The 18,286-nt window shown below is 39.5% G+C and overlaps 1 protein-coding gene across 1 annotated transcript in view; it reads left to right on the top strand.

Moving 5' to 3' along the window:
* The window catches only part of plekhh3 (pleckstrin homology, MyTH4 and FERM domain containing H3), a 32,658-nt gene extending 16,617 nt beyond the window's left edge, over positions 1-16,041 (top strand). Inside the window, exons 4-13 of the mRNA XM_079868566.1 lie at positions 802-984; positions 4,191-4,348; positions 5,950-6,073; positions 7,691-7,997; positions 8,896-9,103; positions 9,431-9,567; positions 10,766-10,886; positions 11,398-11,829; positions 13,071-13,262; positions 14,813-16,041. Of these exons, the coding sequence (XP_079724692.1) occupies positions 802-984; positions 4,191-4,348; positions 5,950-6,073; positions 7,691-7,997; positions 8,896-9,103; positions 9,431-9,567; positions 10,766-10,886; positions 11,398-11,829; positions 13,071-13,262; positions 14,813-14,950 (2,000 nt within the window). The 3' untranslated portion in view covers positions 14,951-16,041. The remainder of the gene's footprint in view (positions 1-801; positions 985-4,190; positions 4,349-5,949; positions 6,074-7,690; positions 7,998-8,895; positions 9,104-9,430; positions 9,568-10,765; positions 10,887-11,397; positions 11,830-13,070; positions 13,263-14,812) is intronic.
* The last annotated feature ends 2,245 nt before the right edge of the window (positions 16,042-18,286 follow it).

Raw genomic sequence — 18,286 nt, 5'->3', positions numbered from 1 at the left:
TTGTCTGTGATCTCAGGGTGTGTAAATGTGAGCACTGTGCAGTATTTGCTGCACTGGAGTGGTAATAATACTCAATCACATGTAATGAGTAATAATAAGCAGGGCAGAGTAATATTAGTGTAGAGGGGTCCAAATACTCCGCCAGCCTGTCTCATGCTGGCCCGTGGAGCTGCTAAATAAGACAGTCTTCCCTCAGTCTGTCTGTCTGGCTGACTCACACTGGGACTGGGACACACACACACACACACACACACACACACACACACACACACACACACACACACACACACACACACACACACACACACACACACACACACATTCAACGGGAAAGGTAGCAGGTGCAGTACATCTGCAAGCAGCAGCGGAAAAAGTTTACATGGTCCGGGTGTCATGAGGGTTTCTCCAAAAAAAAAGCAGTTTTCCCATGAAATGTGTCTTGATTATTGGCTCTGATACACATTTGTGCATAGCTGACAAACTTGGTTTGAAGGTCTGGAGGGAGATTTTATCCCCAGTGTGACCTTAACACAACCCTCTATTAAGATGAGTGAGCGATGGTTTGGTACGCTGCTCTCGACTGGATGTGGACGGGCTGGTTTGTGCTGTCACGCCTTTTTCCATGAGTGCTCAGTCTGACTCTGCATAAGCTCTGTGATGCTCTGGATCTCAAAAAATTATATTTCAAATTAAACAATTTATTTCTGTCAGGTTTTGAAATGGAGCCTTCATATTCTGTTTGATTGAATTTTTGCAATATTTATCATGTATAATATGGGTATGTTTCTCTTTCTTTTTCAGGCTGGCTCCTGCGAGAGGTGCAGGGAGGCTGGCTCCGGCAGAGGAGGTTCTGGTTCGTGTTAACAACCGACTCTCTCGATTACTACAGCGGCTCGGACAGAGATGCTCGCAGACTCGGCACGCTTGTACTCACGTCCCTCTGCTCAGTGCTGTGGCCCGATAAACACACCTACAAACAGACAGGTAACGCACCTGCAAATAAACTGGGACAGTCACAGTCACCATTCCCTTTCATTGTGTACACTCTCTAAAAATGAGTGGCATAATAACTTGTCACTGGAGCAGTGCCCTTGAAGGGACAACTGTGTGCCTTTCCCTAAATTATTCATAGTCGTACCTTAAGGGTACAAATTACTTTTCTAAAAGGCACTTTTAAAGGGTTCACCCAAAAATGAAAATTATCCCTTAATTTACTCACCCTCAAGCCATCCTAGGTGTGTATGACTTTCTTCTTTCAGCCAAACACAATCGGAGTAATATTACAAAATATCCTGGCTCTTCCAAGCTTTATAATGAGAGTGAATGTTACCTTAGATTTTGAAGCCCAAAAAAGCACATCCATCCATCACAAAAAAACCTCTGACCTGGCGACACATGACGTTGACGAATGTGGAAGCATGGAGGATAGAGCAGAACAAAACACAGATAACGAATTAGAAGTCTAAAACGTGATTTTTTAAAGAGAAATGTCAGAAGATTTTGATATAAGAGAAGACGAGCTTGAATTTGTTGCACAGCCCAGTTTGTTTAAACCGCGAGAGGCGTCTACTCTCACCTGAGCTTACGCTACTCCTACATCCTACGTCATACATCGCGTCAGGGGTCACTCTTCAGCCGGAACTAGACTCGCATACGGCCATTACCAGAAGTCAGTGATTATAGTTTATAAAGTTAGAAATATGGATATTTTTCTTACAAAAACACACCACTTTGCTTCAGAAGGCCTTTATTAACACACTGGAGCCGGAGATTACTTTTATGATGGATGGTTGTGCTTTTTTGGTATTCAAAATCCGATGTACCATTCACTCCCGTTATAAAGTTTGGAAGAGCCAGGATATTTTTTAAGATAACTTCGATTGTGTTTGGCTGGAAGAAGAAAGTCATATACACATAGGATGGCTTGAGGGTGAGTCTTTGGATGAATAGATAAGGCACAATATTGTCTTTTTAAGTGTTTTGCCCTAGTGGTAAGTGATAAATGGTACTTTTTGCATATTTCCTTTCTGAGAGCATATGGAAAAATATTTTTTGGTGAACTATTTTGCGTTTTCTGGTTTATATACCAGATTTTTTTTTTCTTTCTTAATTTATGCATCATTTTTACCTTTGAGTATGTCTTTAAAAGAAGTTTAAAAACAACCAATCAGAGCAGTTCTTTCTGTTTGCACTGAAGGAGTGTACAACTAAAAATACATTCCCTGTATTCACATCTTCTGAAATTCTGTGATCATTTGGAACAACATTTATCATGTTGTTCGAAACCCAAAAGACCTTTGTTCATCTTCAAAACACAAATGAAAATATTTTAAGTGAAACCTGAAAGGTTTTCTGTCCCTCCATTCAAAGTCAAGGTAACAGAATCATAGAAGATCCAAAAGTGTAGTAAAACTAATCTATATGAATTGAGCGGTTTCATTCCCTTTCAGTCTTGTGAAGAGATATAATCACTTTATGATGACATTTACGTTTTATTTACATCTAAACAATCATGACACGCACACATAGAGCATGGTATGGTAAACATGGAAGCCCATTGGTTGTGTGAGAACCAATGAGGTTTGTTCAAGCATATGACGCACATACGAGTTTCCATGGATATCATATGTGATGTGCTCTATGTATGCATGTTCATATGTGAATTAAAGCATATGTTCATATGTAAACAAAGCCTAAAATAATGACAGAATTGTAATTTTTGTAATCTCTCCGTTTAATCCCTTTAAGGTTGCCCTTGTGATTTACTGTACAATATTCAACATTTGTCCATCTCTCCTCATCCATGTTTGACATTGCAGAAATATATTTGCAAAATCGCTTGTCACTTTTTTGTATCACGGTTAGTAAATGGTGTGAACTTGCCTTTTAAAGTCCAGTGGAAGATAAACAGTATTTCACTCACTATTTTAGGATTTGCCCTCACGATGACATGCATTTTTTCAGAGAGAGAAGATCTTTTGGTAAGATCACAGGCACAGAGCAGCCGTAAGACTGCTGATCTCTTTTCGACATTGACGTGAAATCTTTCTTGTGGGAAGACTTTGATCGCAGAAATTAAATGCAGGATTGTTTGAGAGCAAAAGCAAAATGAAGGCAGACAAATGGCATGCATTGTTGTCTGGGGAGTTGGTAGGCAATGACCAGACAGACTCAAAGACTTAGTCATACTGTACAGTATATGTGTGCGTGCGTGCGTGCATGCGTGCGTGTGTGTGTGTGTATGTGTATGTGTGTGTGTTTGTGTGTGCATATTCACTTGGCACATGTTCAGCTGGATTTCTGAAACACACGCACACACACGCAAACTTTCAACCAGCACAGTCCACAAAACTCTAAACTTTTCCCAGATTAACTTTAGGGACTTTCCTAGATAAAAGTGTGTGTGTATATATCTGAAATTGTGTGTACAAGCCAAGGGCAGCAGTTGGTCAGGAGTCATTCATTATCCAGCACAGTGGACACGATGGAAACAGTTTCTTCTTTTAACAAACAATTCGTCATATAATATCATGTCTAATGGCTCGTCCACAGAGTAAAACAGATCTTTTAATAAAAAAGTTAATGAGGTACAATTTCGTGGCCAAGAAATAGGAGTTGTTTACAGTGGACTCCGAATATTTTGGCCTGCAAATCTTATAGACACAGTGGTCCTGAAAAACCTTGAAAAATCAAGGAATTTACCCAAAATGAATAACAGGAAAATTTCTACTGTGAATATACATTGTTCTGCTCTAAAATATTTAATTGGCTAGATATTTTGTAGAGCGAAATCTTGCCTAGTTTAGAGAGATTGGTGGGCTTTATGGAGATTGTAAAGAATTGGTGTGTCTTTATAAGTCTCAGTTTTGAACCAAAGTTTCATTCTTTTGACTGCCAAAGTTAACAACGAGGGAGAAATTATATATTAGTAAGATCCTCATAAAAGTTCCAGATCCGGCTTTAGGAACATCTGAACACATTTACTGCAGGCCAGGCACGTGAAATATGATGTTGTCAGAATACTGGAGCTCTAGTACATTTGTCTTTAATCCGAAATAGTATAAGCACATCTAAAAGTTTTATTGCATTTTTTTTTACTTTTCTTTATGTACATACTCTCGTTATTTGTTTGGAGATGCTATTTTTGTACTGCACAGCTTTGGTGAAATTTTCTGAAATGTGTGTGACAGGTTACTGGAGTCTGACAGTGTATGGCCGTAAGCATTGCTACAGACTATTCACAAAGCACTACAATGAGGCGGTGCACTGGGCGTGTGCCGTGCAGAAAGTCATCGACAGCAAAGCGCCGGTGGAGACGCCAACACAGCTCCTCATACAAGACATTGAGGTAAGAGAACACACCTACATGAAGCGATTATAAATGGAGGGATTATAAATGTCAACTTGGTGTGTATATATATATTTATATATATAAATAAACAATGTATACAGGTGAAACTCGAAAAATTTGAATATTGTGCAAAAGTTCATTTATTTCAGTAATTCAACTTAAAAGGTGAAAGTAATATATTATATAGTCTCATTACATGCAAAATGAGATATTTCAAGCCTTTATTTGTTATAATTTTGATGATTATGGCTTACAGCTTATGAAAACCCCAAATTCAAAATTAGAATATTGTGAAAAGGTTTTCATAGCTGTAAGCCATAATCATCAAAATTATAACAAATAAAGGCTTGAAATATCTCACTCTGCATGTAATGAGTCTATATAATATGTTAGTTTCACCTTTTAAGTTGAATTACTGAAATAAATGAACTTTTGCACGATATAACATTTTTTTGAGTTTCACCTGTATGTACACACATAAAAATGGCAGCTTAGCTCCTAAACAGTCCATTGTCAGGATGGCACACATACACAGACACGGTGTGTAAACGGTCTAAACCCCACCCACTGTCATCTCTCTGCCCCAGTATATTATTATTAGTTTGTTGGCTAGTGATTTTACACTTATAGATGTGCTGCTCGGTATCTCGTGTCCCTGGAAATAGTTTTGAAGGCAGAGAGTAGCTCTTCAGAATAACCCTGTTGTTATGATGTAATGCCGGCACTCTCGGAGAGATCTGTATTAATAGGATGTTAGTTGCTAGCCCACAGAACTCCCTGGAATCCCATTGAGGTCGCACTTAAACAGACAGGCGGGCAGACAGACAGGCGTGAAAACCGCAATGGTTGAAATGTTAAGTGGCCAGACCCCAAAAATGATCTTGCTGATTGCTATATTACTCTTAAAGATAAGTTATGAATGGATATTAAACATTGAAACAACAAGACACGGGAGGCTGTGCTATATTCTCAATATAGTTATGACTAAAAGACACTATATTCTTGCCTAATTTTTTTTTATTTTTTTTTAATGGTTACCATGTATTAGAAAATTTTGTTTTGATGAAGATATAGTTCCTGACATGGATACTATAAACTTAAGTTTACTATACTATTTATACTATTATTTTATGATACTATTTACGTATACTATTCATTTGACCTCTCACAAACTCAAACACAAAGTACATAGTGGTAATGGCAGGATATCTTGTCATGTTTAACTGCTCTTGGGTTGGTTTATCAGGTCTGTTATAAGCAAACATCCCACAACCAACATAAACAGGCCTTATTCACCCTAGGAATGTACACAGAAGCTTTCATTATACACACATACACAGAGCAGACCTTGGCCAGGGTCTGTAAGCTGAAATTAATTTCCCTTTCCTTCATTTCTCTCATCCGTTTCCCCAAACACAGCATTTACATTTGAAACATCATTTCATCATTTCATGATCGACCCCATAACAAAGAGGTCATCTGTTTATGGGGACATAATGGTACACAGAAGATATATCTGTCTTGAGTTTATTTATTTCAAGGTGTTTAATTGTCCTTGCTTTACTGTATGTGTGTTAATGTGCAATGTTTTTGTATAGGAGAATAAATTCAATCCAGAGGTTGTGGAGCACATCTATCAGCATAATCCCATCCTGAGGTACACGCAGAGCCCCCTCTACGCCCCACTGCTGCCTTTTTCCTACGGCAGTCTCCACCACACACGTGAGTCAAACGTTGGCTCTCTTTATTTTACTCTGTCGTCCTATTTCTTTCAATTCATCATAAATTAAAAATGGACAATTCTTGTTTTTTATGGAAAAACATAAACGTCCCCTTCCTCTCGCAAGGGAATCTCCAGCAACCTGTCAATAACATAAGATTGCAGCGATTAGCGAACAAAGATCTACTGATCAAATAGTTTCCTGATGGAAGAACTCAAGTCCAGCCCTGCATTTTTTCTTCTTAGAGAAGCAATTTCACTCAGCTATACACTGATGAGCCAAAACATTAATGACCACCTGGCTAATATGTTGTTGGTCCTCTTCGTGCTGCCAAAACAGTGCCGACCCGCCGAGGCATAAACTCTACAAGACCCTGAAGATGTCCTGTTGCATCTGGCACTAAGACATTAGCAGAAGTCAGATCCTTCAAATCCTGTAGGTTGCCAGGTGGAGCCTCTGTGGATCAAACTTGTCGGTCCAGCGCATCCCACAAATGCTCAACTGGATTGAGATCTGGGAAATTTGGAGGCTGGGGCAACACCTTGAACTCTTCATCATGTTCCTCAAACCATTCCTAAACAATGAGTGCCATATGGCAGGTGCATTTGCCACTTCCACCAGGGAAAAACATTGTCATGAAGGGGTGTACCTGGTCTACAACAATGTTTATGTAGGTATCTGTCAAATTGACGTCCACATTATTGGCCAGACTCAGGGTTCCCAGCAGGACGTTTCCTAGAGCATCACACTCCCTCCACTGGATAGTCGTCGTCCCACAATGCATCCTGGTGCATCACTTCCTCAGGTAAACATATGTACATGACTGTCCATCCTGATGTAAAAGAAAGCAGGACTCATCGGAGCAGACGACCTTCTTCCACCGCTCCAAAGTCCAGTTTGTGGTTTGTCCCTCTTCAGAACACTGTAAATTCTCACCACTGCTGACCAGGAGCAACCCACAAGCCTTGCCGTTTCAGAAATACTCTGAGAACTGATTGTCGGCTTATCATCTAATCTACCCAGACCTTAACCTGTGGCCCTGTTAGGAGATGATCAACGATATTCGCTTCACCTGTGACTGGTCATAATATTTTGGCTCATCAGTGTATGTCACAATAGAGAAGACATCACAATGTCAGTTTCATGCCAAGTTTAAGGACGTTTGGCTGTGTAAGCTATTCTTGACACATTTTGTATCCTTCAAACTCATGAAGTTTATCTATCCCGCTTTCAGCGTCTGGCTTAACATATATATAGACTGCCGCTCTGAATGTGCAAAATGATTGGCTGGCAGAAATCAAGGCGTTCTGATTGGGTAAAAAAAGAATCTGACTGTGACCTGTTTACAGAGACTAAGGTTTGACATTCCAGGACAGTTTTGAGGAAGTAGTATAATTTTCTACATTCTCTTCCATCATTTTTTTATTTAGAACTTTTTAAAATAAATTGAATCACATCTGATTTTAAATCTATAGACATTTTTGAAAGTTGAAACACCAAAGATTTATTTTGACGTAGGGAGTCCTTAAAGCTTCTTTTAAAAAGCTGGTTTACATTGTCCTACTCGATTTCTTTCCATTGTGCCAGTTAACACACCTTCTGTCTCTCTTCTTCTTAGATATGGCTGGTAAAGGCTACACATCCGTCCGCGAGGAGGCGGTGAGGCTGTTTAACTGCCTCCAGCAGTTAGAGTCGGCCCGCGAGCCCATTCCTCTCATACAGGGAATCCTCCAGACCTGCCTAGACCTCCGGCCACTCCGAGATGAACTCTACTGCCAGCTCATTAAACAGACCAGCGTCACCAAATCATGTGTGCAGACGCAGCCAAACCCGCAGCTCAGATACTGGCAGCTGCTCACCTGCATGAGCTGCACCTTCCTGCCCAGCTGCAGCATTCTCAAATACCTGCGCTTTCACCTGAAGAGGTCAGTTACACACGAATAACACCGATCTCTCAGACAGCAGGGCTATTCTGAAGAGTTACATCATGAATATTTACACTCCTCTGGATGTGTAAGCTCACACACCCACCATAGTGTCAAAAGGACTTTTTGAAGTTGTGAATGCATAAAAGATAATTCAAGTTTTATAAGTAAATACAATTTCAGTTTTTCTTCTATAAAATTTCACTTTTAATTCAATGTGTTTCTTGCCGTTTCTTTGTAATTGTGACATTTTTTCTGAATGAAAATTGCTTCTACGCCAATTTTTTTTCCAATGCAGCTGGATCTCAACATACACATATAAACATTCCCTTGAAGGCCTTGAGTATAAAGACGCACAACTGCGGTTGAGTGTGTAGGAAATATGGGCTGCCTGAGGTTGACTGGATTTGAAAGTTCACTTCCTGTTCACTTATTCTTTTCCTCTCCTCGAGGGGTTGGGAAACGGCACAATGCTTTTTGCATCCCATGGCTAATTGACTCTTAAAGTACTGCCAGGCCAGAGGATAGACAGGGGAGAAGGGCAGAAAATAAGAGAATGCCTAAATAAACGAGTGTGCCTTGAGGAAATGGTGCGTTGACCACAGGGCTTTGATTACAGAGGCGGCTGGTGTAATGGAGACGGAGGAGTCTCTGTTCTCCTGAGGCCTCCGGACGCTTCCCGCATGTGTTTACTTAACACAATTAGGGCCTACGCCATGCATGTGATTACCAAGTGGCTGACACTTCATATCGCAAATAGACAAACTAAACAGAGAGGCCACACAACTTCCCCCTGATTTTTTTGGAGGGAAATTTTGTGGTTTTTATGTGAAATTCTGTAAATGGTCCCTATAAAGTTTAAAATCTCTTTCTTTTATTATCTTCCCCCATGTATCAGGGTTCAAAGTTTGAGTGCGGACTCGGAGGTGGAGAGCTACGCGTCCTTCATAGCCCAGGCTCTAGAGAAGACGCGCGGTCGTGAGTGTGTGCCCTCTTGGGAGGAGATCCAGGGGCTGATGGGAAGGCAGGAGATACTGTGTACTGTGCACTACCCTGGACCGGGCTGCTGCCAGATACCGATCACCTCGCACACTACAGCTAATGAGGTATTGCATCAATCGTTTCCTCTACAGCAGGCCTTGGGAACCTTGTGCCGTTCATGTGTCACTATTGGCACACAAAGAAGTAATCATTAGCATACAAATATAAGAACGAGACATTCATTTAGGAGTTTTTTTTTTTTTAGGAGTTTAGGGTTTTTTTTGTAATTTTGAATTCTCTTTTAGCAGTTATCCTTCCACAGAAATGTATTGATTTATTCATTAATAGAAGTAAATGCATTTTTTCTTCAATTGTTTTTTATGGTCTTAAATTGTTTTTTTGTCCAAAATGTTCTAATGTAAACTAAAATAACTCTCATTTCCTTTGTCCAGGTTGTGAGGAAGATGGCGGAGCGCCTCGGACTGCAGGACAGCCGAAACACATTTGCTCTTTTTGAGCAGAACACATGCTGGGAGAAAGCTATCGGAGGCAGCACCATAATCGCTGATGTCATCACCAGATTTGAAAAGTAACTCAGTCTAAATTTCTTCAATCAGTTGTATTATGTGAAATACAACAAATAGCTGAATGTACCAAACCTAAAGTACCACGTCAATACCATATTTTGTTGGACATTTTTTTAACATGTACCATGGTAATACTATGGTATTTTTTAAGTACTGTGTATTGTAAAGACCATGTTACATGAATATGTTAATCATTCAGTACCATAAATATACATCAAGGTACCATGATATTACCATCCACGATTGTGCCACAGTACAGTACAGTGCAGGTCTGTTTTTTCTTTATCTTTTAAAGTTAGATAGATTTATTCACTTTCCCAAAACTTTATCACACTTTAACCAACCCACCTGATACACACACACACACACACACTGTGAGAATGGACAAGCAGGTCTTTATCAGTATTCAGTAAGCCAGTAGGGATCTCAAGGTGAGACTGATGTCATCGCGTTAACTGATGTGGAAAGCAAACTGTAGGAGAGATAAGCCCAGCCAGCCAGAATTCAAGGCATCCGCTTTATTCTGGGAAGTGTGTTTGTATTTGTCTGTGTGTGTTTTTGCACGTCTCAGTGCCAACTCTTCCCAGAAGTGGGTTCATGGACACACCGCCTAGTCTTTCTCTCACACTCATACATGTGTGCAGACACAAACACAAACCCGCGCGTGCAAAACTGCACATGCAGCAGAAAAAGCTGAGTGAGTCATGTGATTCAGAATGATGACTTTGCTCTGTTTGGGTGATTTTAGTCGTGTGTTTAGGGAGCATTGGCGGATTTCATTTGTTATCGTCATGCCCTGCCTTACAAGTCTCCTAAGACTTGTGGACTTATGTAAACAGTTGAAACAGTTTTAGGGTGCGTAAGAAGGGTTTAAAGGGATAGTTCACCCAAAAATGTACTCATTTACTCACTAAATGAGTTGATGTAACCAAACAGTTGATGGAACCCACTGACTTACATAGTATGGAAAAAAATACTGTAGAAGTCAGTGGGTTCCATCAACTGTTTGGTCATTTTTCTTAGTATTGTTAAATTAAGCCATTCTTTGTGATGCACGTTAGACCCCTATAGTGTGGTGTGCATTTTTTGTTGCGTACAAAGTTGTATCTATAGTGCAAAGTGTATTTGCTTTATGCTTCACATGTATATCTGATTAATATGCATGTTCCATTAACAAATCTCTGTCTCTCTGTCTTCCAGTTTGTCAGCTAAAGATCCAGACTCTGACTGCCAGTGCCGACTCTGCTTCAAACTCTATTGTCTGTTGGACACCGATAACATCAGTACCGACAGCATTGAGTACCTCTTCTTCTATGAGCAGGTAAAACAACACGAGACAAGCAGGGACGAGCAAAAATGAGAAAGTTAAATGTAGATTATTAAGTAAAACTATAGGCTGAAATAGTCTGATAGAAGACTAAAAGAGAAATGGCCTTCTGTGGAATGTGTTTTATAAAGACCTAATAATGGGTGTCTTCCTCAGAACATTTATATTACAAGCCATTAATTCCTGCTGAATAATATAAACAGGGTTAGTGTAACACGACTGCTGCCAACCTAGTTTGGATCTGTCTGCTAACATCCATTTAAGACATTTTATATGTGCATGAAACAGCAGAGAGCAGCTTAGGGGCATAGAGAGAAAGAGGGATTTCCCAGTTCTTCCTCTCTGTTTGTGTTTAATGTGGACTAGTTTCACAGTTGTGTGGACAGATGTATGCATTTAGTCTTTATCAGTTGGATGAAAAGCAAACATGCAACACAACACACTAGTGAACTCAGTAAACTTTCCCATGCTTGACTTCCTCCCTCCCTCTCTCTTTCTGTATCAGTGTCATGAGATGGTAGTGCGTGGGCAGCTGCCAGCCTGTGAGGATGACCTTCTTTCTCTGGCGGCACTGAGACTGCAGTGTCTGCTGGGAGATTTCAGCGCCCTCTCTCCGTACCCGCCGTTGGAGCAGCTCTTTCCGGTTGAAGTGGTGGAGGCCCGGGCCCTGCTGGCCCCCGTCGATCCCCCTGGCTGCCCTTCCTTCCCCGGGGGTCTGCTGGCTGGGACATTGTGGGGGCACAAGCGGCGTCAGGAAGAGGACCAAAGACTGCGAGCCAGGCTGAGAGAGGAGGGAGCCGTGGTGATGTCGACCATTTTAGAGCACTGGAAAGCCCTGGTGGGATACAGTCGCAGAGACAGCATGGCCGCCTATCTCACCATCGCCCGGCAGTGGTCCGGGTTTGGCTGCACGCTCTATGAAGTGGACTTCTACATTGTGAGTGGATGATTGTTATTGGTGAAAAGTTTGGAATCATTAACTCTTTCCCCACCATCGTTTCAACAACAACAAAAAAAGTTCTCAGCCACCGTCAGCATTTCTGATCATTTCACAAAATTTGCATGGCCCCCAGAATATTTTGTTGTATGAATATCTGAAAATGCAATATATCAAAAGAAAGAACAGACCCTCTTCTTTAAAGCTACACTTAAGTTGATTCTTAGCAAAAAACACTGTTCTTTCAAAATGATATGTGTAATTACTTCCACCAACTAATCAAGTATTCTCATAAGCGTAGAATCTGCCATTTAGAATACATACGAGCGAGTCGCTCGAATGGCGGCAGCCACGTTGCGCCTCCATCTTGAAAATACATTAGCCAAAGAGGGACATACCTGGAAATTCAAGCTTCGCCTTTTCGCGCTTTTACACTCAGTGGCACCGTGACGAATGCGAGGGGGAGATTACTCTGTAGGAGCCACCGTAGGAGTTAAAATGCCCTCGGAATGGGAGGGGCTAGAAAGTAATATTCTGTTGGTAGTCATATACGATTTCAACGCTAGATGGGAGAAAATCTTACACAGTGTAGCTTTAAACAAAAAAAAAAGTTTTATTCTAGTTTAATACGTTCTTTTTCTATCTACACTTGAATGTGGGAATTAAGTTACATAAAAAAAGCAACATTTTGAGCAAAAAGCTGAGAAAATAAAGTTTTTGTCAAAGACTGGATTGGATTCAGAAAGATGATCAAAATGTGTCCATCAACACGTTTTGATTTATATGCATTATTTTACATGTGCATATGCTTACATATGATATTGCTTGTTTCTGCTGCTTCTTCGCCTGTTTTGATCATTCAGGAGATTCAGTACTCTTTCAGATGATGTGTAATAACGCCCCCTTACCGCATTACTGTAAAAACACAGAAAGACGGAAATTTCCGTCAATGGCGGGGAAAGAGTTAGGATTATTTTATGTTTTGTAAAAGAAGTCTCTTATGCTCACCAGGTCTGCATTAAAAATACAATAAAAACAGTTCATATTGTCAAAATCCACAAAAATATTTAGCAGCACATCTGTTTTCAACACTGATAATAATCAGAAATGTTTCTTGAGCACCAAATCAGCATGATAGAATGATTTCTGAAGGATCATGTGACATTTTGACTGGTAGTGTACCACTGGATCATTTTTCCAGAGAATCACAGCTGCGCCTAACATCCTTGTGTTTCTTGTAGAGCTCGACAGGAAGCTTCTCTCAGAAGTTGTGGCTGGGTGTGGCGGCTTCCTGCGTGTCTCTGTATCGTCAGGGTGAAGCTGAAGCGTTGGAGTCTCTACCGATAGGTCAGATCTGCTCCTATGGCGTCTCTGATAGCAACACATTCAGGATCACTGCAGGAGATCGAGACCTGCTCTTTGAGACCACGAAGGTAAGCGGGCTCTACCTGGTATCGCAATGTTTGTGCTATGGACATGAAATATTTTCCGAACCATGCAACTTGTTGAAAATACATTTTTTGAAGTGGCTGGAGTTACAATATTAGTCTGTTAAGCAATTAAAACACAACATATCTATGATCCAGGAATTATGAGCCATACAAGCCAGATCTTCCTGACATAGGTTTACTCTAGCAATAATGTGCAGATGCAGCTTGGCCTTCATGTTATCACCATGCATGATACTGTTAGGCCAAAAATACAAGATATTATAGGGAAGGCATACACCCCTAGCCGAGGCAGTGTTCACATGAATCGTGATGCTTTTAGACCTAAAATACATTGACGTTGGTGTCAAAGGGTTTTTATCATGTATACTTCCCAGTACTCGCACAATACAGGTCAGACCAGCTGTGACTTTCAGTGCGCACACATGTGGAAACACTGAGACAACCAGTTTATCTTCTCCTGATATCAGCTGCAGGCTCACACCCATCATGTGCCCTCAGTCCTATACGGTTTAACCTGAAGAAACTCCTGAGTGATGCATGAATGTCTCTGCTAGCTCACACATACACTATTAATAACATCTAGTCATTGACAGTCATCAACCGTCGCCCAGAGTTGTTCTGAACCCGAAAAACTCTTATAGAAATCATTGTGACAAATTATAAAAGTTAAATGTGACCAATTAAAAGTGAGGACATCTGTCAGTTGCTGTTTGATTTCATTTAAATTAATTTTATAGCCAAAAACATTGCCCCTTATAAACTTTTTTAATTATATATATATATATATAAATCTCAATCAATTTTAAGATTTATTTTTATTTTGTTTTATTTAATGTAGCAATTATATTTAAATCTTTTTTTTAACTTAATATTTATGTATAATTATGTTAAATGAGTAAAGCATTTAGTTTATGATTGGTTGCCTCTTGCTAAAAAAATAGCTAAAACATTCTACCGCATTGTTTCACACTAAATACAATGCTGAATTTAATTAGAATTTAATACTTTTATTCATCAATGATGCATTGTGGTTTTCACAAAAATATGAAGCAGCACAACTGATTTCAACACTGACAATACTCAGAAGTGTTTCTTGAGCAGCAAATCATCATATAAGAATGATTTCTGAAGGGTCATGTGACACTGAAGACTGGAGTAATGATGCTGAAAATTCAAATTTGCATCACAGGAATAAATTATATTTTTAAATATATTAAAACTGAAAACAGCTATCTTAAAGTGCAATAATATGTGCGTTTTTTTAAACTAATAAATAGTCAAATAAATGCAGCTTTGTGAGCATAAGAAACTTTTTACAAAAAAGTCATACTAACCTAAAAACCATGTTAACCAAGGGTTAAGTGTAGTGTACAAAGCCTTCTAGAGCACAACAGAGTCATTATACTAGTGTAAAGTGCATAACACTGACAAAAATGTCTGCAACAAATTTTACAGTGGAAATTTACTAAAGACATTTCTCTCTCTCTCTCTCTCTCTCTCTCTCTCTCTCTCTCTCTCTCTCTCTCTCTCAGCTGACTGAGATCATGCAACTGATGAATGCTTACTTCAGTGCCACCCGTCGCCAGCTAGGCAAAGATGACTGCATCTCCATAGAAACAAACCCTAAGCTCCACCCCTCCCTACTTGAGCTCCCCTCTCACCCGGTGTGAAGAGAGAACGACTCGCTTGCTTGCGCACACACACGCACACACTGACACTGACTCTGACTGATGTACACGTGCATATGCAGTCCTGGCTGATTGCTTCCCTGTGAGGAGCTTTGCAAAGAGGACGAACTCCGATGAGACTGAAAGGAGCAGATGCTGTGGAAATGGAAGAGGAGTGGAAGGTGTCCAGGGAGCCACAAACAGGAGAGCAGGTTCAGTAACTCACTTGCTACACCGCCAGCCAAATCCAGAAAGGACACAGGGCCCTCAACGGCCCCTGCCACCTGGGAGCCCGCCAAATATCACCGAGAGGAAAATAATGTGACTTTAGAGATCAACGGTGCAAAAAAAAAAAATTTCTTAAGGATAATTTTAGTCTTGCTTTTTAGTATTTGAATGTTTAAACATCCTTAAAACAACATGAATATACTTTTACTTAATTTGAAAAATTAAATCAATTTAGTTTTACTTCAACTCATTAAATATTAAGACTCATTTTTAGACCATCTTTTCAAGGTATTTACCTCGAATTAAGTTCCATTTCTTATCTTGCTTCCCATGATAGTTTAACTTGTTTTTAAGGGATGTTCATTTTTTTTTTTTTTTTAAAACAAGACAAAAAATATTTTTATTTTATTGTATTTTTTTGCAGCAATGTCTTTGTATTGCACTACAGGAAGACTACACAAACATGCTGCCGTTGCACTCACACATATACGCATTTGCTGCGCTTTAAACGTTCCTTTCGAGACTCCTGCCTGGCTCGCTGTTAAACTCATTCATCAAACCGTACATGACCTTGAAATGAAATCAGGTGGAAGTCACTTTCACACCGACCTTTATAACTGTCCATTACCGAACTGATGGTGGTGCATGTGTGCGTGATAGACAGATTTGAATAATTTAAGCTGTAGAAACCAAAGGATCCTTAGCTCATCTGAATGATGCAAGTGTATTTGTGAAAAGCTTTGAGCCCGACCTGGTGCTGCTTGACTGTGCTGTTAGCTTACGATAACTCTGCACTGTTCGTCCTGTAGCCACAACAGCCTCAGATCTTTAGATCCGGTTAAAACCAACTACCTTAGACACCCCATTGCACCCTCGTACCTGTGAGGGTAAATGACATTTTGACATTTAAAAAAAAAGACAATTTTGGTTCAAACCAAGCTTCCCAGACCTCTCGAACACTGAAGATAGACAAAAAAATCAACACTATTGATATGTAACATTATCATCCCATATTCTAAAGAAATTACATTTCCATTAAAAGGGATAGTTCATCCAAAAATGTTCATCCTTTTATCTTGCTGAACACAAAAGAAGATATTATTTTTATGTTTTGTTTTTGTTTTTTTCATTTAATGAAAGTCAACGGGGTCCCAAACGACATTGTTTGGACCCCATTGAACTTCATTGTATGGACACAAAAAAACAGAGACATTTTTCAGAATATCTTCATTTGTGTTTCACAGAAGAAAGAAAGTCATACAAGACAGGTTTGAAATGACACAAAAGTAAGTAAATGATAACCAAATTTGTCATTTTTGGGTGGACTATCCCTTTAAGCCTAACCTGTAGCCTCTGTCTGTTGTGCTATGTTATGAAGCCTTATGTCGGCTTTATGACGGCTCATTGTCTCCTTTAATGTGTGTTAGTTTCTACTAGTTTTATTTATGGCTGTCTGTTGAATACATTGTGTGAAAGTGAGTTTTTTTATTGTCCTTTTTACTTTTGTTTTATATATCTTTCATAAAGACCTGTATTTGTATTTTAGTGCTTGCATTGGAATAATTACAAAAGAGCTGATGACGTCATGGGTAAATCATGATGTCATCATTTTTATTTACTTTTTTGGTTATTTGCTGTTTATTTTTCCCCCTGTCACGTGAGGTCTACGAATGACAAATAACTTGGTAATAATCCGTTTATTTTTTAGATCTAAGGATTTTTGAGATTTTGTCATAACCAAAAAATGAAGAGTCATTCGCCCTTTTAAAGTCACATGGACCAAATTTCTTGGGGTCGGGGTCTTTTTTCCCCTTCGAATGACTGCCAAACTATCACTGTAGCAATAAAACCTGCCCAGTTGTCCTGAGCATGAGCCCATTTTCAGTATGAGGCTTCAGGTTGCCTTTGGAGGAGCCACTAGTGCCTGTCAAACAGTCTGTACAATCTTTAATTCACTTATACTCCATAATCAGGCTCAGTGTTTCTGTATTCAGAGTATTTTGGTTCTGCACTATCTTTGCTCTTCAGTGGTTTTTCTGCCTGAATACAAATTTGAAAAAAAGGTTGCCATCTACTTGAAGTTCAAAGGTGGAGGGCAATCACGTCTTCAATGTTGTTTATATTGTTTAAAGAAGTTTATTTTGCCCAAACCATGTTCCTCCTACAGCCCATTTGACGGCAGTAGTGGTTGTCACATATGCTTGTCTTCTTTTCATGTCACTCTTTAGCTGCAGGCAGCTCTGACCCAATGTCATACATGTAACAAAACTTGACAAACTCTGATGCTTTGGTTTGTATGCTGCATGGTACCTTTATTATGTTACACGTGTAATTGTCAATTGCACTATTGTTTGTACAGCTAACTTAAATGTGCAATAATGCAAAATGATGAATACTGTATGTAATAAAAAGCAGCACCATTACATCACTTGAGTGTCTGTTATAATATTGGTGGGAATAAACAAACATATCTACACCTATCCTGCAGTGTTTAGCTCCAGTCCTAATTAAACACACCTGAACAGGCTAATCAAGTTCTTCAGGATTACTAGCAGCTTTTAATTGTGTCAGGGCACGCTGGAGCCAAACTTAAACTATTAAGGGATAGTTCACCTAAAAATGAAAATTCTGTTATAATTTACTCAAATTGTTCCAAACCTGTAAGAATTTCTTTCTTATGCTAAACACAAAAGAAGATATTTTGAAGAATGTCAGAAACCAAACTGTTAATGGGCTCCATTGACTTTTTTTTCTTCTTCTCTCCATACAATGGAAGTCCATGGGGCCCATCAGCTGGTTAACGGCATTCTTCAAAATAACTTCTTTTGTGTTCAGCAGAAGAAAGAAATTCATACAGGTTTGGAACAATTTGAGGGTGAGTAAATGGGTAAATTTTTGGGTGAAATATCCCTTTAAGGAGCAAGATTGTATTCAGTATGTCCTTGATTCAGTTTCAGTATCCATCAGCTGGTTTGGTGAAGAGATGAAGACCAGTTATCAAAGGTAATAGCTTCCATTTCTGAGCTATTTCATGTGTTTTAAGGCCAAATGACCCATGCCATCTGTTGTGAGTGATTCTGACCTGATTGCAGATGGTCTGTGAGAGTAATC

The sequence above is a fragment of the Squalius cephalus genome, assembly GCF_949319135.1.
Source record: "Squalius cephalus genome assembly, chromosome: 1".
Lineage (NCBI taxonomy): Eukaryota > Metazoa > Chordata > Actinopteri > Cypriniformes > Leuciscidae > Squalius > Squalius cephalus.
The sequence above is the reverse complement of the archived record's forward strand: the minus strand, read 5'-3'. Positions and strand labels throughout refer to the sequence as shown.